This window comes from Athene noctua, chromosome 3, assembly GCF_965140245.1.
Source record: "Athene noctua chromosome 3, bAthNoc1.hap1.1, whole genome shotgun sequence".
NCBI classification, from domain to species: domain Eukaryota; kingdom Metazoa; phylum Chordata; class Aves; order Strigiformes; family Strigidae; genus Athene; species Athene noctua.
In genome coordinates, this window is record NC_134039.1 from 59,061,869 (window position 1) to 59,086,868 (window position 25,000).

Below are 25,000 nucleotides of genomic sequence, written 5' to 3' on the forward strand. Positions count from 1 at the left end.
AATAACGCATCCAGTGGCTTACTGCAGGCAGTCCATGAAGATCTCAATGGTTCGCTGGATCACATTGACAGTAATGGAAACAGCAGTCCGGGCTGCTCTCCTCAGCCTCACATGTAAGTGCAGTTAGCATCCTTTCAAGAAAAAATGGCTTAGTCTAAGACACAGTATTACTCAGAAGTGCTTTGAAACATGGTAAGCGAAGCATCGGGAACTATATGTTTGAAACTAAATGTTTATATTAAAACATTTAAATAGATGAGTCTTCCTTTACTTTGTAGTAAGATTGGTGTGAGGTTTGTTTTTTTAAAAAACCTCTTCAACTTGCTTGCAAGCACTGAATGTAACGGGAGGCTGATCTCGGTGGTCATTTTCACAGACTGCTTTGTAAGGTATAGTCAGAATGTTCATGTTGGAATTAGTTATAATTTTAACTATGAGTCTCTAAACCATTTATGAACTGTAGTAGAGATATTGCTCATTTATATAAACCATAAAATGCAAAGTTTAACTGTTGCCCACAGTTTACATAGAAGCCAGTAAAGTGTAACTTTTTGCCTGTCGTATAAATCAGTGTAATTACATATTCAAGTTTAATTACTGGTGCGTCTGTATTGGCAAGGTTTATATGTTATATTTTATGCAAGACTACGATTCCTATTAATATTTAGCAGCTAACTATATCATTAATTACTCTAAAATCTTTCCCCTACCATCTTTTTAATGGAGCTGAGAGAGTGGAAGTATTAAAAATTGATGTATTGTGGATTTCAGAAATGTGTCTGAAGCTTTAGAAATGCCTGGCCTTAATCAGTGGTGTCAAACGTGGCAGTTTCTTGTTTACTAAATAGTAAAACATGTATCTTGGAGGTATTGTTTCCCAGGTTATTTATATAATAATTAGCAGTGTGATATCTAAGTAGACTTAGATTTAAGTTTACTGTAGGATGATTTTTAATGTGCATGTACAATTATGGTCTCTTTTTATCTGTGTTTAAAATAGCTGATCTGATTTGCTTTTTTTCATTCCATTTTCTCTTTCGCATTTTTAATATTAATTTCTAGAGTGGGATATTTAGCAGTAACAGTAATTGAGACCAAAGTCCCTTTTTACTTATGCTCTGGTGCATGAAGAATCCATTTCGATCTGTCCCCTAAAAAGGGGAAATATTTTCCTGAGTTTTTCTTCTTTTGTTTGGCATGTTAATATATCTATGATCACATAGAAATGTTTATTGTCACATATTTAATTGTTTTATTGCACATTTATTCTACTTGCCTTTGAAAATAATACACTGTGAACATTCATGTATTTTATCAGGTTCCAAACCATTACTTTTTCAAAATGGAAAAATTTGTCTTTTGGAAGTGTCTTTAGATGTATTAAATAATACAAAAGAAGTAATAAAACTTGAAGTAGAAAGAACATGAATATATGCTCTTGAGAGTAACACTACTCTAAAACAAGTAAAGTGAGCAATCAGACAAAAGTTTTTATATCCCATGCTTTCTGCTATCAACCATGCAGTGGGTAGCTTGAGGCCTTTTACTTTTAGCAGTTCTCCTGAGTATGCTAATGCTCTCTTCCTGTATAAAATGCCAAGACAATAAAACTTTAAAGAGCAAACAAGAGTTAGATCATGTGTGTTAAAAACAGCTACTTTATAGAAAAGAATGACACTTGCTATTAAAGTTGTTTTGCAAGTGTGTGGCAGATCTGTTTACATATCCTATGTACTGTCTGCCATTCTGCTGGATAAACTGAGATAGCTATGCATATGATTATGTAGATATGGCTACATTTATAGCTGTGTTTATAGCTAAAATACTGCATATTGTAACAATTCTTGCCTATAAAAAAGGCAAATAACTTGAGTTACACCCTAACTCAAGATTCAGCCTTCCTCTCTCATTTCTATATGTCATTTGTCAAAACAGGCAGTTTCAGGGCTTACCGTGGTGACTCGAAACTTATGAGTTCATATTGCTCAGTTCTTGATAGATTGAAGCAACAGAATGTAAATGCACTGAGATACCACTGGAGAAAAAGGTTATGCTCATTCATCCCTTGCACCAAATTTAGTGCAAGATTACTGGGCTTCTGTGAGACCAAGAACTGTCAACCAAAAGATGCAGGCTGTGACTAGATACCTGCTCACTTGTGAGTTTTTTGCCTTTTCCTTGCTGATGGGGCCGAGAATATGAAAAAGGGAATGAATGCAATCTGCAAGGAAAAGTCAAGAGAGGGGGGGAGAGGCTTGTGCAGGAGGCAGAGGACCAAGGGAGAAGAGAGGCCTCTTCCTTGCCTCCATTACCACATTTATCAGGGCCCTTCATCTTTGTTACAGTAAAGAACATTACTTAAGAAAATGAGAAAAGAACATAGAGCAAGCATGACAGAAGTAAAATAAGTAAGAAATATGGCAAACAATGAAGAGAAATTTTAAATTTTTCATTACTTACATGGATTACATAATCCTCAGGGGGAGTGTTAATGAAAAATAGTTAATACACTAGAAAAAAATACTGTGCTGCCACAAGCATCCACTTACTTGTGGATTCCTGAGAATGTTCACCCGGGAAGTTTGGGTGTTTCTCCCCTAGAAAAGTGTTCTTTGGAGAGTCATAATTACTGCACTCACCTGTAAAGTCGGTGGCTCTATTAATCTACAAGTAGATTAAATTTCCATCTCCTAATTCCCAGGAAAGCCATGACACCAGGAATATGCTGAGCAATTACATTGCCTGCCATCTTGAAGCTGGCACACAGCCAGGAGCGATGGAGCATGGTGTTAGGGAAAGAGGCAAGAGGTTGTGTGCAACTTAGTGATCAGAGCATTCAGTTGGGAAGGGGCAGACTTTGGATTCTAGACAAGCTTCCAGGGAGAGACATTTGTATGGTATTAGAGCATCAACAGAAAATTTTAAAAGAGTCTCAGTGACAGTGTTAAGAGCAAGCTTCTCAGGCATTTGGTTGTTAAAATTGTACTGAATATCATTTTATCAGGTAAATTTATGACAGCAGAACTTTCTTATTTTGGAATGTTCATATTAAGTATTTAGCTTAAATTTATCTTTTTATAAAAATAATGAAAATTGTGTGCGTTTACAGTAGTCGGTATTTCCATGCTTTGAGCATGAGAACATTATCAGAGAAATTGATTTTTGTTATTGTAGTACCTTAGCTACTCAGTGTTAGAAAGTGGGGAAATTATTCCAGTCTTTGGATTTGAACCTGGAAATTCACGTCTGGTTTTCAAGACAAAGTAGTAAGGGCAGTTAGAATCATAAACTTACCCATCTGTGGACAGGTGTCTAACATAGGTGGGTGAATCAGCTTGCTTAGAAAATAGTGTCTGTTCATTGACTGGAGAAATATGGTAGGTATGTAACTTCAAGTAAATGTATAACATTTAAATGCTTGTTAAGTGCAGTGAATCCCAGCTGGTATATTTAGGGCAGTGGCACTTTAAAAACTTTACAGTTTTTGCCTTGGGTAATGAGGTATAATCTGCTCCATTTCTTACACTTCTTGAACATTTAAAAATACTGCAGTAAGTTTTAGGTGATCAGTGTAACCAAGGCATAGTAGCGGGGATTTCTCCTGTATTAATAGTTACATAAAACATCTGAAATTTTGTGCTGCATGTCTCCCAGTTTACATTCTCAGTCTGATGAAAGATGGTAATTCCATGATCCAGTATGCAGCATATCACTAGTGACATCCCAAATCATAGGTTCACTTTCTGTGTTTCACAGAATCGTCTAGGTTGGAAAAGACCTTGAAGATCATCCAGTCCAACTACAAACCTATCAGTGACAGTTCCCAACTACACCAGATCCCTCAGCACTATGTTGACCCGACTCTTAAACACCTCCAGGGATGGGGACTCCACCACCTCCCTGGGCAGCCCATTCCAACGCCTAACACCCGGTTCTGTAAGGAAAAGCTTCCTAATATCCAGTCTAAACCTTCCCTGGCACAACTTGAGGCCATTACCTCTTTTCCTATTGATTGTTACTAGGTTAAAGAGACTCACCCCCAGCTCTCTGCACCCTCCTTTCAGGGAGCTGTAGAGGGCGATGAGGTCTCCTCTCAGCCTCCTCTTCTCCAGACTAAACACCCCCAGTTCCCTCAGCCGCTCCCCGTATGACCTGTGCTCCAGACCCTGCACCAGCTTCGTTGCCCTTCTCTGGACACGCTCGAGTCATTCAATGTCCTTTTTGTAGTGAGGGGCCCAAAACTGAACACAGGAATCGAGGGGCGGCCTCACCAGTGCCGAGTACAGGGGTCAGATCCCTTCCCTGTCCCTGCTGGCCACGCTATTGCTGACACAAGCCAGGATGCCATTGGCCTTCTTGGCCACCTGGGCACACTGCTGGCTCCTGTTCAGCCGGCTGTCAATCAACACCCCCAGGTCCCTCTCTGACTGGCAGCTCTCCAGCCACTCCTCCCCAAGCCTGTAGCGCTGCTGGGGGTTGCTGTGGCCCAAGGGCAGCCCCCAGCATTTGGCCTTATGGAAACTCCCCCAGTTGGCCTCAGCCCATGGCTCCAGCCTGTCCAGGTCTCTCTGCAGAGCCTCCCTACCCTCGAGCAACACTCCCACCCAACTTGGTGTCATCTGCAAACTGACTGAGGGTGCACTCAATCCCCTTGTCTAGATCATCAATAAAGATGTTATGTAAAGATGTTTCCACAGCATTAAATTCAAGTTCTGTCTTTGATTGGTCTTCAAATCCAATTCCTGGTAGGTTTATGTGGACACTAACATAAATCTACACTGAGAAAATATATTGCTTACTATGCATATATGTTCTGTTCAAAATTCCAATTTCCTCTAATACTGGTTGGGAACAAATCAGTGTCACACAATTATCTTTTAAAATCAATACTTAAGAGTGTTTCTTCCTTCATTTTTTGAACATGGACTACTCCAAAATTACTGTGAGTTTTACCTGATAAGCAACAGGTTTCAATGTGACAAACACAACAGAAGGTGTTTTATATACAAAAAAATAATTATTTATATAGAACTAGGTGCTACTAATCTTACATAACAATTGTACGTGGATTTAGTTGGAAGTTCCACAGTACATACCTTTAGGGTATAAACGCAGAGTTAAAAGTTTAAAAAAAAAAAAAAAAAGTTAAACCAAAACACAAGCATCCAAACAAGTGCAATTAAAGCTGCATGGTTGTAGGAAACTTTGGAAAAACTTTCATTGTCCCTGAAGAAACAACAACATTGGATAAGACATGGAATGATACTTAGGGACAATAATGACAGTTCATGTGTTAGTGATAACACAACTTCTTCTTAACCTGCATGTCATAGCCAGTATACTGCTGAATAGTTTTGGAGGGATTTGAAAGTCAGTTCCTTCAGAGCCAATAAACTTAGATTCTTAACTGAACATCAGGATCATAATGAAATCAACTTTGTACTATTATTTTTCCTGTCTCTATTATATGTTCAAGAATTCTCACTCTCGGGGATGGAATATCAGGAATGGAAATCAAGTTCAACTGTTTTTCTGGTGTTTGTGCAGTTGTACTAGATAGATCACATGTAAATGATTCTTGCAACTGGCACAGACCAGGGTGTTTTATAACCAGAACACTTGGTGCATCTCTTGTCCATGGATTCATATTTTGGCAAATGCATCATGCAAAATGACGATTTTACTTCACTGTATAAGCATGGGAGGAAAAGGTAAAATTTTAATCTGCAAAGCTGTTCATAGCAGTTGAGAAGACAAAAAGAAACTGGTTATGAGAAAATTGTAGACTGAGAAGATGTAGTCTTGCCATAGGAGATGATGAGGTGGTTATGCCATTCTGTTAAAACTCACAGCAGCTTGTTTAATAAGGAGTGGGAGGATTTAGCAAAGGAGATAGGGAATGCAAATATCCTACTGGTGGGATTCTGTGAAAGGGGGTTATTGTCTTGGATTTCTCCCTGCTCACACTGTATGAGAGTGTAGACTGAGGACAATGCAACTAATCTCTTATGTTCTCAATTGACTGATGAAAATAATCTAGTTCCTAAAAGCGAGTCCAGAATCCAGAGATAATGGATGTCATTCTGATTTCTAGTTGTTGATTGCTTTTTTAAAAAGTACAGTGAAAACAAAAAATAATTTTTAGAGTCATTTCTTAAAAAGTGAATTCATATATCATATATGACTCTTTGTGTTCAGCTATTGTAGTGCTGTGTTCTGTAAGATGGGAATTGTTTGAAGCTAAATGTCAAGGCATACATATATCCCATGATCCTTAAAGCTGTATCTAGAAAATGTTATGTTAGGTTGTTGTGAGAAAGAATAACTTTTGGACAAATGAACAAGAGTAACAGTCGATCTGAGATGAATTGGAAAAATGAGCTTATTCAGTGTAGTCCTTCGTCTTCAATTCTGTCTGTGAAAAGGTGAGTTCCAACCACTGGTGGTTTCAGTCACCTTTTCTTTTGTATTCTGCTGTTGTTCTCAACCCTACTCCTTTACTTTTCCCGCTCTTGCCCTGACTGGATCATTTCTCTCTGCAGTTCTATCTGCATAATCATCAAGCTTGGGTTTTTTTTTTTTCCCCTAAATTTTTTTATCTTTAAATTTTATTCCCAGAGGCAAATATGATTATTCTGCTGTAAGATCATTTACTTTTGAGGTGCTTGAGTTTGAAAGCATTTCATTGTCAGGTCGTTCCCATATCTGATTATTCCAGTCCCCCACTGTTAAGCTTTCACACCACTTACAGTAGGTTACCTATCATTCCAGTTTTAATCCCTTTCATTCCCTTGTTTCTTTAACTTCATAATGTTCCAATCCCCTGTCTTTCCTTCTTTTCCTTTTTTTTTTTTTTTTTTGTTATCATTGCATTGTCCCATTTCGTGATCTCTTTGCATTTACCTTGGAGGCTTGTTCTGTTCTAGGAGACTGCTATGATCCAAGTCTCTTGTTCATTGTATAAGACTTGACATAGTGTATAAGAAAACAAACTCTTGAAACACATCAATTAACAGGGATGTAACAAGCATTATTAAATAGGTGAGAAGCATGTAATTGAGCAGATGAATGTGGCAGCAATTGCAGTATTTCTGGGTATCCTTGTTCATCAAAAATGTTTCACCTAATCACATGATATATTAATGCCTGTATAATTTAATTTCACACATTTTTATTCGTAATTTTAACATAAAGATGATAATGGGCAAAGAGACTTTGTGACAACAATTGATTTTTATTTTTATATGAAAAGAGGAACAGCTAGGAAACAGGATCTTAAAGGTTATAGCTTTTGTCTGAGCATATTCCCATTGAAAGAATCTGTATTGTGAGAATACACAGTGAAATAATTTTGGCTTTGCCTAGCACTGCAAAGCATCTGAAAGTGACAGGCAAGTCCAGCAATCCAACACTTTATCATACTATTTCCTTACCATTTACATTTTTTTTGCCTTTACTGATTGTATGGATCATGCAACAGTAACTCTTGAGTTGTGGCTGTGCCTCCGTACCTTCATACAGAGCCACTCACATGTGGGCGCTAGGGAAGAAATAAGCAGTGGTGTTCTGATAAATAATATTTTTCACCATACTCACTGTCATAACTTTTTACTTGAAAAAATATTTTGTTTTGGGTTTTATTTTGCATTACTTTTCAGTCCATTTGTCATCCACATTTTGCTTCTGTTCATCAATTTTCTTATCTTTCAAGATGTTCCAGTCCTTTATCATTTCCTCTTTAGCTTCTTAAATGTTACATTTCTTACTTGGGATCAGAAGTTGCTATTTCTTCTTTACAGTATTCCAGCCTCAATTGTTGCACTTCTACAGTACATTCCCAATGCTCTTGACAAAAAGATCACTCCAGAGATATAGTGCCTTCAGCTGAAAAGTGTCAGATCCCTATAGCATGGCTTGTAGAAGTTGGTAGGTTCCTGTGGGGTTTCACAGAATCTTTTTGGAAGCTGTCTTGCTGAAAACTTTGTGGTATTGCTGTCATGAATTCTCAGTGTATGGGCAAGATATTTATGCTTTTCACGTAACAAGTCTGTATAAGGAAAGGCAGCATCTTAAGTATTGTTACAGATGTTAAAAATGTGTTTCAAGTTGTGCAACTAAATCTTTCTGTGATGTAGTTGTGTAACTCTTAAATTTAGTTCTCATAGGAGATGCCTGTCTTTGTACAACACAAAAGCTGAGATGATAGTGTCATTAACATTGCATTTCTAAAACTGCACATGATGTTATGTTTTATCCACTTTTGATGATTTCATTTGGATTTTGAATGTGCAATATTATAAGCCAAAATTTTTGAAAGTGGACTCTCTCAATATTTTTTTGTAAATACACATGTCCAAAATATGTCTTTACATATTGTATGTTTTTATTTAATGGTTTACACAATTATATCTAATTGGTAATGTTTATACCAGTAGTTTAAACTATGATCCATAAATCCAAGCAAAACTTAGTTGGAAAATTTAGGACATTATGCTGAGAAAGTGTTATTATTTGATTATTATTTAGTCCTTAGAATTTGTAGAAAACTCTAGCCACTTTACACATTTTAAAAGACTAGATATCTCAATGCACTTGTTTTTAAAAGAGTTAATACAAAGACTTCATCTCAGTATGAAACCCCATGTGTAGGTCACATTAAAATAATCAAATCAAAAGATGACTAAAGATATGATTATACCCGGCAATGTCCATACACAAAAGCAGTGTTCACAGTCTTCTGGCAAAGTGCAGTTGAGAAAATTTGCTGTTGGCATCTAACAACCGTCTATGAACAGTGCTGGGAATGTGTATGTGTGGTGCAGACCCTGTTGTAGTCTCTGTTAGGGTTATAACTGCAGGTATTGTCATGGTTTTCTCCAATATTAACAATATTAAATTTGTACCTTAAATTAGGCTGAACAAATCCAGTAGTCTTCCTCCTTTACCTAGACTTACCAAGTTCATTTGTTACACTGCTCCCATTAATAGAGGTTTAGTGTTAGAGCCTTTGCATGATCATGGCCTCTCACTAACGCTTTTGAAAGTCTTCCATAAGCTCCTGATTGAGATGGATAAGGGGAAATGTTTCTTTGATACAGTATTATGCTGTGATAGTAGTACTCTGGGTAATTAGGGAATTTCCCCAACTTAATCTTTTATTTTTCTTTCTATTTCCCCTCCTTTTCTTCATTCCTTGCAAATTTGGCATTATCAGACTTATCTCCTCTTGGTCTAAGAACACAGGAAATAACAGTCATGTTGTGGACAACCATGTCATATAGTTCCTCTCCTAAAATTATCATAGTCAATCTCAAACTGAAAGCCATTATGAAATTTCATTCCTTTGATGATTATAAGCCACTTTCCAATTTCCAGACTAAATATATTCCAATTTAGTTTCACTGATATAAATTCTAGCTTACATAGTCTTTCTTACTCTTCCTTTTTCTGTTTCTCAAATGTGTTCTGGAGAGCACACTGTGAACTTTGAATCTCCATTTTAGTAGACCTGTCCACTCTCCTCACCTTTCTGGTAACTGTTCCAAAAAACTACTCAGTTATTTTCAATGTGCAGGTGTTAACAGTTTTTTTGAAACGTTCAGATGTAGTTGTATGTAGTGTATTTCTTCTTTCTCTCTGTTCTGATGGGAAAAAAACATATTTTAGCTAAATTAATCTAACCTCTTGTGGTTTATTTATATAGGAAAGCATTCAAGGATGGACTGGAGCCCTGTTTTGATAAGTGCTGTACAAAGGCAAAACAAAAAAGATTTTGAAATCCCTAAACCCAAATTCTTGCAGTCTTTAGGTAGTAATTGAATTGTTTAATTTTGGAAAAACATCTTCAGATATAGTTTGAATAGAAGTGGTATATTACGTACACTGCTGCCACCGTGTAGAATAGCATCAGGCTTTGTTTAGAGAAGTGTTTGACACAATGCCAGTTGGCATTAGACTGCACTTACATGTGACCATGTAAACCATGACTGCTAGCAGTGAAATACCTTGAGATGAGCACTCATTTGTATCCATCTAGAGTTACTGGAATTACAGTTTAAAACATGTATTTTTTTATTTTGTAGCTAGATATTTATAGATCTAGTAAGGAACAATGTATTGCACTGTATATATTTCATCTGGCTGGAACATACTGCCCTGTGAAGCAGAAGTCTGTATTAAGCACAGGCCAAAATGTGCAATTAAGAGGCAGAATACGTTAACCTGGGTTCTGTGATATCTCAGATATGTCCTAATCAGCTCAGTCTGCAGGCAAACTATATTTGTGTTTTGTTGCAGAGGTCATAGAGATATAACATATTCTTCAGACATGTTGCTCCTGACATCGAAATCTTAAATCTGTAAAAGCATACAAATGGGAGGCATTATGAGTATTCACATGTTAACAACAATTTGGTAAAATGTTCGAGAAACATTAGAGTAAGTTTGAAGTGTTATATGTAAGAACAATCATTGGTGTGACTATGAGGTGGTGATGACTGGATAAACAGTCATTCTTAGACTCTAGAAATTGTAGCAGGTCACCAGCTGAATGTGTGCTCACAAAGGTGTGTGGTGGTGAAAGCATACTTAACAGGAATGCTGTATGTAAAAGTAAGCTCTATCCTTCACCCAGTTCTGACTGGCCTTTTCTGAAGACTGAGGAAGGACTAAAAATACTAGGTTTGTTGAGAAGAGAGAAACTGGGTGAGGAAATTATGAAAGTCTTCAGAACACTGTAGAGAGAAGATGGGAATGAACTTAACCATTGGGAATGGGACAAGAAATAATTTATTAGTATTTCAGCAAGAAGAGTTAGGCCAGACACCAGAAAAAATAAAACCTTTCTGACTGTAGGATAATTAAGTGCTGGTATGTGTACCAGCACAGAGAGACTGTGGAACCACTGATACTAGAGGCTTCTAAGAAGAAGTTACAAGTGTTTAGAAGTGGTTTAGGTATAACCTACTTGGTGGTAGAGGATGAAGAGACTATATGATCTCTTGAGATGCCTTCAAACCTTCTTTTCTTTGATTCTTATGATAAGTCTTGAAAAAGTAAGTTTTTTCAAGTATGCTATGTCTTACTAGAGGCTAGCTGAATTGCCCAAGTCCATTTACTTTGTAATCTGGAATAGCTGTCATAGCTAAATACACTTAACCACTCTTATTTTTAAGATTGAATGAAACTTAGCCTTACAGAAAAATATATAGTGAGTGTAAGATTCAACTAATGTGAGAAATGTCAGCTAGGGCAGTGCAGACAGTCCTACACAGGTTAGTTTGACCCATTTGTCGCTGCCAAGTGTGACATGTCATTCTACTTCTTAAATGCTGCCAGCAACTATTCAGCAAAAAACATACAGAAGGGCTGGCCATTCTCCAGGCTTGTTATAGCAGGCAAAGCTAGTCGTCACTTCAAGTCCTACTTCTTAAACATTGAAAAAATAAAATAAAAGATCAATGCTCCAAGAAGCTTAGCATATGAAAAGGAAATACTTTGGTAGCATCCTGCTGAAAACTTTGAAACATACCATCAAACATACCTATCAATCAAAGTTTTCAGTGAAGACTGTACCAGAAGAAAAAATATACCATGCCTAGGTGTAAGTGTAATGCTATTTGATCCCTTGCTGCTGTATTAGAACAAAATGCTTAGGTGCCACTGTGGACAAATGATGATTAGCTTATAAAATCTCACAAAAGCAGGCAGGAATAGTTAGTAAAAGAATATTATTTTCAGCCTTTTTCTCCCACACTATTTATCTGATCAGTTTTCCAAGATAGCAGAGTTTTATTGATGTAAAAGTTTCCAACAGGAATTTGAAAAAAAATTATACATTCCCCCTATTTATAATAAGATGTATGACAAAGAAACATAGTACAGGCCAAACTCTCCCTCAGCTTTTCCTGGATTATTGAATAGCTTTCCAGATTTTCCCTTGCCTACTCTAACCCATAAATAACACTGAAATACTTAGTTGTTGCTGCTAAGTTTCTGTATAACTGATGCAATTTTTAAAACATCCCAAACGTTAGATACTACAGAGCATGCCAGATCCATAGCATCTTTTCTTAAACTTCTTAGTTTGCAGGCTTGCTCTTTTTTCAATGGTTCTTCAACAACCCAGAAAATACGCAGACACTGAAATATCTAGTATTTTACCATTTTCCTTTGAATCTTTACCTTAAAAACTTCTGTGCTCTTTCTCCCTAATCTTTTTCTTTGTTTAGCATGTTAACTTTCGACGTTTGAACTAGATGCAGTTGTCAGTTTGAAAGACTTTAGAGGCCTTTGCCCTAGGGTAATTTCTAGTAAAGTTTCTACACTTTTTGTGGTTCTGTAACAATGAAAATACATTTATTTAGACACCAAAGGAAGCAAGCCAATGTTAAGGATAGGAATTTTATTAAGAGTCACTAGTATCAGAAAATCTGTGTTAATATCATCTTAATCAGAACTTGATTCCTAAATATTTTGATTCTGTAAGAAGGGCAATTTGTGCATGAGTTTTGAGTCTCATCTGATAATATATTGCTAATATATCAGTTTTCCAGAAAGATCCTTTCTTTACCTACACTTCAAAGATTTAATTTGATTATTTTTGTAGTAAGTATTATTAAAATTAATAGCTGATAATATACAATGCAGATAGGGTATCCCTGTTTATTGTCTTGGCATTTTCTTGCCCAAGTTCAAAAAAAACCCAAACACACAAACCAAAAAAAAAGCCCTAAAAGGTTGAAGACCTAGCCAATTTAATTATCAGTTTCATAATCTAAGAAAAAAATCTGTATGTTTTCATTAGTCATTTTTATTCAGAATTTTGTTGTTGTTGTTGTTAAAGGGAAATGAAATTGTCATGTGCATACCAACAAATCTGTCAATTTATTCTCTAGAAATTTCTCTGTACAACACTCATTTCTTTGTACAAAACTGAAAGAAAGAGGAGGACTTGTTTTGTTGTTGTGTTTTTGGTTTTATTTTCAATATTTTTTTCAACTCAGACTCATTACTATAAAGCTGAAATTAATCAACAACTTGTTTTATATGTTTTCCTTTTCATTCTGATTTGCTACCAATATCCATTTTCAAATTTTTTCTTAGAATAGAAACTGCAAGTTTTAGCTATCCCTAATTTAAAGTGAACCAGTTTATATTTTGATGTGCTTGGGCAGGACCAAACTGGCAGGGCATGAAGCACCAAACACTATCTATAATAATATTATTACTATAAGAAATTTGTAATGGGATAAATGTACTGATAAAATGATCATAAATATGCCATATTAAGTTGGGTGACCCTTAAGTGTAGGTAAGGTGAAGGTGAACATTTGCTTTTTTGTTATATTTTCCTTATTTCCATATTTCTAGTGTTATCACTTTTATTCATATCTCCAAACTGCTTCTCCTCTTTTATTGACTTCAGTGGCAGCTAAATTAAATCAATTTGAAGTACTCCTATCATTTTTAATGTTTCCTCCTACAGATATGTTTACCATGCCATAGGTCACTTCTATTGTTCTTTCTGAATTCTGCTGTATTATTTTTGAGGTGAGTGAGTAATAGCGAAAAGGTAGTCAAGTACATTAAACATACGAGTTGAAGTGAGGACCTACTATAAAGACATAAACATGTTTTGTATTATTGTCACTGTCACTATTCTCTACCAGTTAGTCTAACATACTGGGCTTTGACTTCTGAAGCAGAGATACCACTGAAGGATTCAAAACAACATATTTCCCAAGTGGTTGCATTAGATAGATCTATGTGGGTAGTTTATTTTATTTCTTTTATTTGTCAACAAAAACATGTCATGTTACTTGCCATGGATTGTCAGCTCTGTTATTTTTTTCTCAGTTAACTTCACCTATGACTAATCTAAATATATTGTGTTCTTACTTCTGTATCTTATTCTAGGGTATTCATAATAATATTTAAAATAGAAATCAAACGTAGAATCTTAGAATTCTTGCTGTTAACCTCCCTCCATGTTGTGAAATAGTCTTTTGTTCTTCCTTCATCTAGCTTTTTGCCAGTTTTGCCAGTTTTATTACTGGCAAATCTTCATGTTTAATTTTAGTATGAGTTAGATATTTGAAGTTTCTCACAGGAATTTGTTATTTCACCTCATTTGTCTAGTAGAAAAATACGTGGTTCACTGTGTATCAGCTTTGGTTATTCCCCCTTCTCCCCAAGTGTTCTGTCAGATGCATTGCGTATTTCACTTACATCTTCTGCTGTGAATAAACTTCACAAGTGAAATCATGGCCCTAATGAAGTCAAGGGGAATTTTGCCATGGACTTATATGAGATCTGGATTTCATCCCAGGAAACCATTTGTCTTCATGTCTTTGGCTTTCCCTCATTTCTTATTCTGCCTTCAGTCACTCCTAATCTCCATCTGATATTTCTTGTGACTGCTTACAGCCCCATTTCTCCGTTTTAGTTCATTAAAATCTTTTTTTTTTTTTTTTTTTAATAAGACAAGGACTTCTCCCAGATCTGAAATCTTTTTATTAGATCTTTGAAAATTTGTACAGTCTTAATAGTATACAATATTAGCAAAATTGCTGATGTTGAAATCTGGGTATCTGAATCTTTTTATCTGTGCAAATACAAGCAAAAGAGTGTTTTTCCAGTTGTGGAAGGACTAATTAGGAATGCCCTGTTAACCAATAAGTTTCTAAGTGATTTTTCTAAATGTTTGGTGTATTTTTCTGACAATAAAACTGTAATGTCTTAATATTTTCTCCTATGTATATTCCCCTGAAATCCAAAAGATACAGATAAAATAAATCCCCTTCCCCTTCCCCCCTCTGATATTAGAGACACATACACACTCAGAGTAGCTTTCCTCTCCCATGTTCATGCTAGATCTTCACATGCAATTAATAATTGTTCTTGCCTTTCACGTCTTCCATTTGCAATGCCTGGCTGTTCTTTGATTCCTTATGGGACATGAGAATATTCCGCGACCCGTCCTGTTTAACATCTTTATTGATGTCCTGGAGGATGGACCTCTTCCTCACCAGGTTTGCAGATGACGTCAAATTAGGAGATATGCTTACAGGTAGGATAGCCATTCAGAGGACCTGTATGGGCTGATGGACTGGGCCAAGAGGAACTTTATGAAATGCCATGCTCTGCACTGAGGAAGGAAGATCCCCTTGCAGTGATGCACACTAGGATAGCCTGGCTGGGGAGCTGCTTTGCTGAGAATGCTCTGGGCATATTGGCAGAGAACAGGCTGAGCATGAGCCAGCACAGTGCCCTGACAGCTGAGGCCAACAGTGTCCTGGGCTGTTCTAAGTACAGCAGAGGGCCAAGGGACTGAGGGAAATCATCTCCCCCTTCTCAGCACTCATTAGACCACACCTGGAATACTGTGTTCAGTTTTGGCACCTCAAATATAAAAAATACAGCAGTAAATTAGAGCGAGTTCAGCAAAAGGCCACCAAAATGGTCAGAATCAGAAGCAATTGCATTGTGAGGAGAGGCTGAGGGAGCTGAGATTGATCAGCCTGGAGAAGAGGCTTCCTTGAAGGGACCTGACCCTCAGTACCTACAGGGAGATTAGCAAGATGGAGCCAGGCTCTTCACTGTGGTGCCAGACTGAGAGAGAGTGGACATAAGTTAAAATGAGAGATTCAGACTGGGTATAAAGAGAACTCTTTCCTCATCAGGATAGTCAGGCAGTGAGTGGGACAGTTGACAAGAAGTTGTATAATCTATATGCTTGGAGGTTTTCAAGACCCAACTGGGTAAAAACCCTGAGCAACCTGGTCTGACCTTGTAGCTGTGCCTTCTTTGGGCAGGAGGTTGACCCAGGATCTCCTGAAGCCCCTTTGACCTGAGTTATCCTGTGATCCTAACTTTGTTTCCATAAAGACAAAACAAGCAGAGAGTGAGCAGAAGCAACCTACCTTTTCAGCAACTAAGCTCAAGAAGAAAGATGCTCTGGATTTTGTTTTACAGATATCAGCAAAGTTGTATCACGTGCTCACTGAAAGGCTGGATCTTACAAATAGCAACAACTGAGTTTGCATCTTTCTAAGGTATCACAAAAGAAAAGTTGTGTTTGCAAGACCAGTTTTGTGCAGTTGGTGATAGTGAGGTTTGTGATTTTTACATTTTTTTCCTAGAGGGACTCAAATACTTTTTATCTTAAAATAATTGAACGGAAGGCATGAAGAACACCAGCTTCTTTTACAGTGACTGATAAAATTTTACCAACACCTACTATAAATAGAAAAGCACAAGTATCTAGTCTTGGAGGTTATAAAAGCAGTAATAGACTTACACAAACTCAGTCTTACTTGTCCCTGCACCTTACTTGATGTACCAGAGACACTTTGTGACCATTGATCATTAATTCCATCTTATGCCATCTCCTCTGGTGATGAACTAAAGAAGACAAACTTTAGTGCCCTAATTAATTATTCCAGTGCACTCTTATCTCCTGACAGAGTCTGCAACAGTGCCTGTCAGCTAGTGATGTCAGCTGGTGATGTTTTTCATCACCAAGTCAGTGAACTCCCAAGTCCACATGGTAGACTTGAAATCCGTGGTGATAGCTCAGATGATAGATAGAAAACAAAATATATTTTGAGGGTTTTTTTGTGCTTTGGTGTTGTATTTGAGAGAATAAATGGTTGCTACTTACCTTTTTTTCCTCATCGTGGTTCTTGGAGGGCCCAGGTTGGAAGGGTATAATTTGAAAGTGGCAGGTTGACAAAGCACATCTAGAAATACCCTCATTGAGGTGCAGTGCTTCTATAGGCATTGCATTTCCACCAGGAAAATTTCCTTGTCTTCCACCAGGATGTTGTAGCTTCACCCTCTCCTTAGTGAAATGAGGTAGCGCACCCTCAGCTTCCTGACAGGGATATGTGACAATAGGACCTTCCTTCCTTTCTTGCTTCAAGATAGAGATTTGCATATAGGTATTATTTTATCTAGAAATAAGAGCACTTCTTCAGCATTTCAGTATATGTTATAAATACATGGGGGAAGTGATTCCCGATGTTTGACAAAAAAAAAAAAAAAAAAAAAAAGATTATGTGACAGTTGTAGCATTACTGAATTTGTATTTCGTTACTCATCTAATACTCTTTCTTCCCTTTCTCAATATTTGGATTAGTATCTCCCTAAATGGCTGTACATATTCATGTCAATAAGTAGTTCACTTCTACTTAAGAAAAATAATAAACTTTTTATAATAGCATGAAATTATAAGGAGACAAAGTAATAGAATTAAATATCTTAAAAATACTGTAGGATTTGAGGATTTGTCTCCATTTGCCTACCAAAACATAAATATAAAAATTCTAGATCTGAAACAGTATGTTGGAAAGGAGAGCTTTTCTCTTTAAAACGCTATAGGTTATCCTACAGACCTAGAGCTGTACTGGCAAGATGAGATACAGCTCTTCCTGAGAAAATACTAGTCCAGAGGTATTAGGGAGGTAAAAAAAACAACCAACCAAACAGGTCAATTGCTACATCTGTAATATAGTGATTGTCATTTTACCAAATAATATTCGGTGAAAAATATTTCTGTAAACAAGTATAACAAATCACAGCTTTAAAAATGTTAGGTCACAGAAATAGAAGTTTTAAAAAATATGTGTTTCAACAGCTTAAACTAGAAAAATATTTCATATAATATTAGATGTTAACACAGAGAAGTCTTTAGAAAGCCAAAATGCTTCAGATAAAAATAAAGATTAAAAATGTTCTTCAAATACTAAAATATGGAAGTGTACAGAAATAATCAGTTTGGCCAAAATTTCTTTGTGCTTTAGTAGCTTACCTTGTTGACATGGACACAGAATTTTTCAGGCTTCCAGTTTGAAGAATGCTGTAGCTGTGGATCTTTTTAATATCTTCTCCCAAAGTATACACTGAACACTTTGTGCAGATGAATCAAAATTGCACTTGTAGTTCAGGATGCCTACAGCATGAAAGAATTGAGGGCAGTATGGGTAATAAGCAAAAATGTAAATAAATTGCAGATGTTCAACATTAAAAGTTACACTGGAATTGTGGAGTTACATAAAAGATACTGTGTTACACAAATATCACATGTTATGTTTTGTTCTTTTCATATACTAAAGCATACTTTAGTATGTTAATGTACATACTTAATGTAACAGAAGTAAAGACAGTGGAGAAATAGTACAATTGGAAGAATATCTGCAGACTAGCCAATTGGTTTTGAGGATGTAATGTTTGTGGGCTTAAGGCTGTCTACAGAATTGTGAAGAAGAACGGGTCAAACTACATCATTTGGTTTGGGAAATGATTAAAGTTCTTTGGGCGCTACCTAATTTTATTTTTTTGCTAACTTTTAAAAATCTTTATTACTTTAATAGGCAAAAAAAATTTAAAAGAAATAATCAACATAAGTTGTCATACCACATATGGCTTAGAAATTGTTCAGTCCCAAAGATTCCCCTGGGAAAACTTTCTCCAGCCAAGTTCCAGAAAATTCGTCATCTTTATATACTCCTACATGAAGTCACTAGAAATGCTAGTGAGTCAATAGTATCAAAATTAAAGTCTCATAGAAAATAAGCCTGGGAGGGACTTCAAGACATGATCTAATTTATTGCCCTTTGTGTCATTGAATACCTAAGTAAAAAACTCCTAGTGTTACTAGGTGCCTCAGTCACCATAGCAAGACAAAACACTTTCAGCTGCAACCCAGCAAAAAAATAAACCTTTCATGATTTTAGACTGATTATTGCAACCCCTGTGTGGAGTAAAAATGCACTGAAAGCTCTTAAAAAAAATTACATGACTTTCTGCAAACCATACTCTTGGCTACGAAGCTCACAGTAAGCACATTGACCTAGGCAGCTTTTCTCTCTCAACATCTACCACCTCTTCAATACAAAGGCAAGAGCAAAGTTTTTTCAGTGCCAGTCATTACATTGACTTAACTGTCTGAGAGACTGAATCTCTCTATCATGATGTCCCACAGCACTTTCCTTTAAATGATTTTAGAAGAACATTGAAGACTTTGGGATATGGGCAACAATGTTTAGAGGACACAGATCTAAACTCTGAAATTAATTCCACTGGGATCCTGGAAGGTTTGTGGCACTTCCCCAGTGGGTTTCAGAATTAAATACCAAACCTCTTGCATTTTTTTCTTTTTCTTTTTTACATACACAAATGAGAACTTAACTAATTATTTTTTTCCTTCCATAGAATTGGATGGAAAAAATACAGGGAAACTTAAATAATTACATCTTTGTTTTGGAAGAAGAGTGCTCAGTGTCTCTGTGGTAACTCAGTGCTGATGGTTATGAAAGGCATTCTCTGACTTTGTATTTTTTTCTAAAGAAAAGTTGTATTTTCTATTCAAAGCCTGGAATGAGCACTATATCTACTAACCAAATCCAAACCTTGTTTATTGTAAATATTAATATTTTGTTGTCCTGCATTCCCAATGCTGTTTTGCCAGATTCGGTATCCCCTTACATTAAAGCTGAGGTGACGTGAAACCTCTGTAGAAAACATGCTATCCATAATTGAGAATACTGTATCAAGTATCTTTTCTCCTTGTTGACACCAGCTCAACTCAATTTAATTACAAAATCATGTACTTAGTTATAGGATCTGGTTGTTTTCTTGCCAGCAACAGCATACGTTCTAATGTGTAAAAGTTGAATGTAACACTTGTTGCTTTTCCCTAGATTTTAGCAGGATTTTAGTAGCTATTATGCAAGACAAGTTTTTCCAAGGCAGGATCAGACTAATCTTGTGCAAAACTCTAAAAGACAAGTTCATCTTGTATCAAGAGTTATTGTAGGCTTTGGGAATTTAGCTTCATCTCTAAATATTTGGAAGTTACTTTATACAGTCCTTCCTAGTATATATTTGTCCATCAACTGCCCATCCTGTTATCTTGTGTTTTTCCTTTGAAGCCTCAAAGCTCTTCTCCATCAGCCTGCAGACGGTCTTCATGAGGCCCCTGTAAGGGTCCAGCAACTGTTACCTGTCTCCTGGCACCTGGCAGTTGTTCTAGTTAAATGTTATAAATGATGATGTCTTTAAGGATGTAGTGTATATCTGAGAACATGAGAACATGAAATTGTAGTTAGGCAGTTGCAGGAGTGAGAGAAAAATCTCCATGTTAAGCTGTAAAGCATGTGGAAGAGTGAATGAGGCAGCTGCAGAGACAGAGGAACTTCGTGTTCTGTGATCTATGAGCAAGGAAGAAGTAATGTATTGAAATGAGCAGGCAGCTCTGCATGTAATTAGAATCCTTTTATATTACAAGGGTCTCTCACAGATAGAATCTTTTTATATTATAAAGGTCTCTCACAGCGAGTTTCATTTTGAAAGTGCTGGGATACAGGGAACATATTCTAACAGTAGATCCACCAATTGTAAAGCAGGTGATCCATGGAAATGAGTATGTTCATTTGTTTATACCTTTACCAAAAAGTTATTTAAAGTATTTCAGCATTGCCATATTTTCCTTTTGCTGCTGCTGCAGACATCTCCTCACCTACTATTTTTTACACTGCATTGTTGGTCCTGAGCTCAGGTAGAGATGTTGTTTGCCGGCAGTTGTTTAATAGGAGGCAGCCATTCTGATGAGGACATTTGGACATGATGTAGTTAATAATACTTGATAAGACATTACTTCATCATCCCTTTATGTTATCAAAGAGTTAGCAGTGACTGAACTCACTTCCCACAGATGAATGTCTAACCTCTTCATAAAGGCTCCCAAGGATGGGGACTCCAAGGCCTCCCAGGCAACCTCATCCAGTGCTTCACTGTTTGTACTAGTTTTTAACTCCAGCATCTAACCTGTTGCTCTTTCTATAAGCTAAGACATCCTTCTTTCAGTCTTCCATCATAACAGTTTTTTCTAAACCTCTACCTGGATTTTCTCAAGTTGCCACATATTTGAAATGTCATCATCTTCACCAGCGTGTTTGCATTAGCTTCCATTTCGTTGACATCTATGAAGTTAATAACCATGCTTTCTATTCTATCTTCTATGTCATTAATAAAAAATACTGATTAGTTCTCACCGCAGGATTAGCCCGTCAAGGAACCATAGTAATCTTTGTTAAAATACAGATTCCAGTTATGTAGCGGATAAGTTAAGTTTTCATGAGAAGTCAGAAATCACTAAGCTATGACCTGTTGTTAGGATTTGAGTAGCATGTTATTGATAAAAAGACATGGCATATATAAATATTTTTTCAGCATTTATGTTTAAATACCAGGCACTTCACATGGGAATTTGTCCTTAGTACACCACTCCCATTGTACAACAAAATGATAGTGTAGTATTTTGCAAATGCATACATTTAAATACATATCTCTATTGAAACACACACATACATATTTTCATATTAGTTACATACAGATACCAGTCTGAGTATTTTGCTTTCTATGTACAATAAATATCTTGGGTTATATCATACTGTACTGAAAGTTTTCAAGATGAGAATGTATTCAGCAATTCAAAAGATGGGTTTTCAGATCTTGTTTTGCTTATGCAAAAGAGAAGAAAAAAAAGGGAGGGGTGTGTGTTTTTCATATATATTTTGTATAGTTACTTCCTCCTCAGAAAATACATAAAATACTGTAACTGTAAGATCCTTTACATCTCTAACCAACATGCCTCAACTTTGTCCTTCAACCTTTGATTTTGGAAAACAAGCTCTAGAGTTGAGAGAAATGTTAGTTTCAAGAGCCTATGTCTTATTCCTTGTGCTTTTGCTTCCAGAAAGAGGTGTTTGTATGTCAGTGTTTTCTGTGAGCTGTCCTCATAAGCTGCTGGCAGAAAAGCCTATGACAATTTTTTTTTGCATGGACAACTGAACTGCTTGATTTAGGTCTTGATTTACTGTTGATAAGTATCGTTGACAAAAATGGAAATTTCGTATCCTGATTAGTCTTCCAACCTATTAACTCCTCCACAGATTAGTCACTGAAATACTGTTTGAACTGTCCTTGAAAAAAGAGGTCCTCAATACAAAGAAAATAACAGCACAAGAGGAACTAGTATTTTAATGTGTAGTGCATTTTTAATGGATATTTCTTGTTATCCTCCCTATTTGTACAGTGGCTGCACTCCAACCACAGAAAAGTAATAAAAAAAACCTGGCCACCACCCTTAAAGGAACTGAACTCATTTGGTAAAAAATAAAAGTTCTGCAGTCAGAATTTTTTAAGCATGGAAAGGATGGATAGTGATGAATTGTAGAATGGTTTGGGATGGAAGGGACATTTAAAGATCATCTAGTCCACTCCTGCCTGCCTTGGGCAGGGATATCCTTTATTAGACCAGGTTGCTCAAAGCCCCATCCAACCTGACTTTGAACACTTCCAGGGAGGAGACATCCACAACTTCTCTGGGCAACCTGTTGCAGTGTCTTACCACCCTCACTGTAAAAGATTTCTTCCTTATGGAAAATCTAAACTTACCCTCCTCAAGTTTAAAAATGTTGTTTCTTGTTCTGTCACTACAAGCTTTGGTAAAAAGCCTCCGTCTGTCTGACCATACTAAGGTATTCCTGGTAGCCAGGCTGGACAACCCCAATTTTCTTAGTCTTTCTTGGTAGGAGAGGTTTTTTAGCCCTCTGACCATTTTTGTGGCCCTTCTCTGGACCTGTTCTAACAGGTCCATGTCTGTTTTGTACTGGGGACCCCAGAGCTGGATGCAGTACTCTAGGTAGGATCTCATGAGGGCAGAGTAGATGGTGAGAATCATCTCCCTCAACCTGCTGGCTGGCTTCTTTTTATGCAGCCCAGGATACGGTTGTCTTTCTGGGTGGCACATGCATATTGCCAGCTCCAATTTTTCATCCGCCAGTATCCTCGGGTTCTTCTCCACAGGGCTGCTCTCAATCCCTTTGACCCTCAGCCTGTATTGATATTGGGGATTGCCCTGACTCTGGTGCGGGACCTTGTGTTTGGCCTTACTGAACTTCACGAGGTTCATGTGGGCCTGCTCCTCAAGCCTGTCAAGGTCCACCTGGAGGGCCTTCCTCCTCTCTGCCGAATCAACTGCACCACTCAGCTTGATATCATCTGCAAACTTGGTGAGGGTGCACTCAATCCCACTGGCTGTGTCATTGACAAAGATATTAGGTAGTATTGGTCCCAGTACAGACCCTTGAGGGACACCATGGATGAAGGAATATGCTCGGTATACCAGTGCACAAAATGCAGTTTCTTGGGAGCAAGAGAGGGGACAGAATATTGTAATAATAGTGTTACAGCATCTGGAATCAATTAATATGGCATTATATCATGATTAAAAACATTTAAGACTTCTATCAAAAACTTAGTCACTTAACAATTCTGAAGAAAATACCTGAAATTTGAAGCTTAAATGGAGTTTAGAATTTCTCTTCAACACTTACAAATCTTTGAGAAAAAAGATACAAAGTAAAAAACCTAACCTTATCAAAGGTCCCTTAAATCTCAAGGCACACAATTGTATTGCTGTAAAAAGGGATGAATGGGTTTCCTCCCCCTTTCAAAGGACACTGTTCAAATATTTTTCAGTGATAAAAGTAATTTCTGAATGACCTCACATTCCCTTGCAACATATCTCCCAAACATATAAGAACAAATATAGTTAAATTTAGCTAAAGACTGAAGAATCTTGTTGCCTGTGCGTTCTTATAGTTGAATTCAAATTCAGTAAAGTCTCTGCTGAGGTAGATACTGTTATGACCTCAGCTCACCCTGGGGTGTTCCAGACCTCAGGTGTCTGCTAGAAACATTGCAACAGTGAGATGTGTGAGATTAGGCTCAATTTCCATTTTTAATCTTAACAGCAGGGTTAACTTTGCAAGGAGAATCAGGTGGTATGTCTTGTTCTTTATTATTTTATCAACTACTGTGTAGTGGCATGTTGGATACTAACCCAGATAGTAGTGCAGTAATCCTTGGATAGTAATCTTTATTTTGTATTTTAGCTGTAAGGAAGTCATGTGTTGTAGCTGACTGCTAAATATTTGTTTAGTATATTTAGTGTACTCTATTTGTGAGGCAGAACCTATATACAGTGAGACTGTATCATGGTTTTACCTTAATTTCATTTTATGAATTAAGAATTTTACTTCATTTATTTAAAAGAAGAGTTGGATTTTATATGTTATTTGCTTTTGTAAATTCAATTAAATTTTTCACAGTTTATTATAGTAGGGAAAATTAAAGCTATTCTGCTTTAATTCAAGGTAAAATGTATATATTTATGTAATGTATACTTAGAAAAACAACATGGGAATAAAGGTGTTAATAAGGTATTGAATAAAATAGTTTTGTTTTAAGAAGAATTTAAGATAGTTGATCCTTACTTTGACTGCCTAAGTAAAAATCAAATGCTCTTAGCACATTCTGTAGATATCAAATTCAGAATTTAATCCAGATGGATTCATTCCTTTTCTTCTTGTTAACCCATGCATCTGTGAATGTGTACACACAGATGTTCTTATAAAATTGACAAAGTACATATTAAAACTTCAGAAGCTTGTCATGCTAACCTTTACAAAATTCCTTACTGTTATTAATGCCTATTACATATCAGTTATGTATTCGAAACACAATTCCCATTGTTTTGAATTATTTGGATTTTTTTAATGCACAGTTTTAAATATGGTATAATTTTTAATGGCCACTTATTATGTGGTTTTCCAAATGGCAGTACTGCTTGATGTGTAGTACTGTGTCCCTGTACAAGAAGCACGTTTATGTACATACTTTGCTCTGAAGCCCATGAGTAATCCTACTGAGTTTAACCTAGGTTGGACCTGCATAAACTTTGCTGGATTGGAGTCAAGAGTACTAAGCACTTTGCAACATCTGAGCTTTTTATCATGTTCTTTCAAATCTCTGTTGTAGTGGGATATTTATATAAAATTCCAGTTCACCGTAGTGTCTGCATGCTGTACCTAAGGACTCCTTAAGTTCTTCCCCATCAGCAAAATACAGTTATGTATCAGCTGTTCTTGCC

General features: G+C 36.6%; 1 protein-coding gene across 5 annotated transcripts in view; it reads left to right on the forward strand.

Annotated features, from left to right (window-relative positions):
* FOXP2 (forkhead box P2) overlaps positions 1-25,000 on the forward strand; it is a 444,944-nt gene that overhangs the window by 416,524 nt on the left and 3,420 nt on the right. For all 5 annotated transcript variants that reach the window (XM_074903120.1, XM_074903121.1, XM_074903122.1 and 2 more), the window contains one exon: positions 1-113. This exon is cut by the window's left edge and continues 51 nt beyond it. In XM_074903120.1, the coding sequence (XP_074759221.1) occupies positions 1-113 (113 nt within the window). The remainder of the gene's footprint in view (positions 114-25,000) is intronic.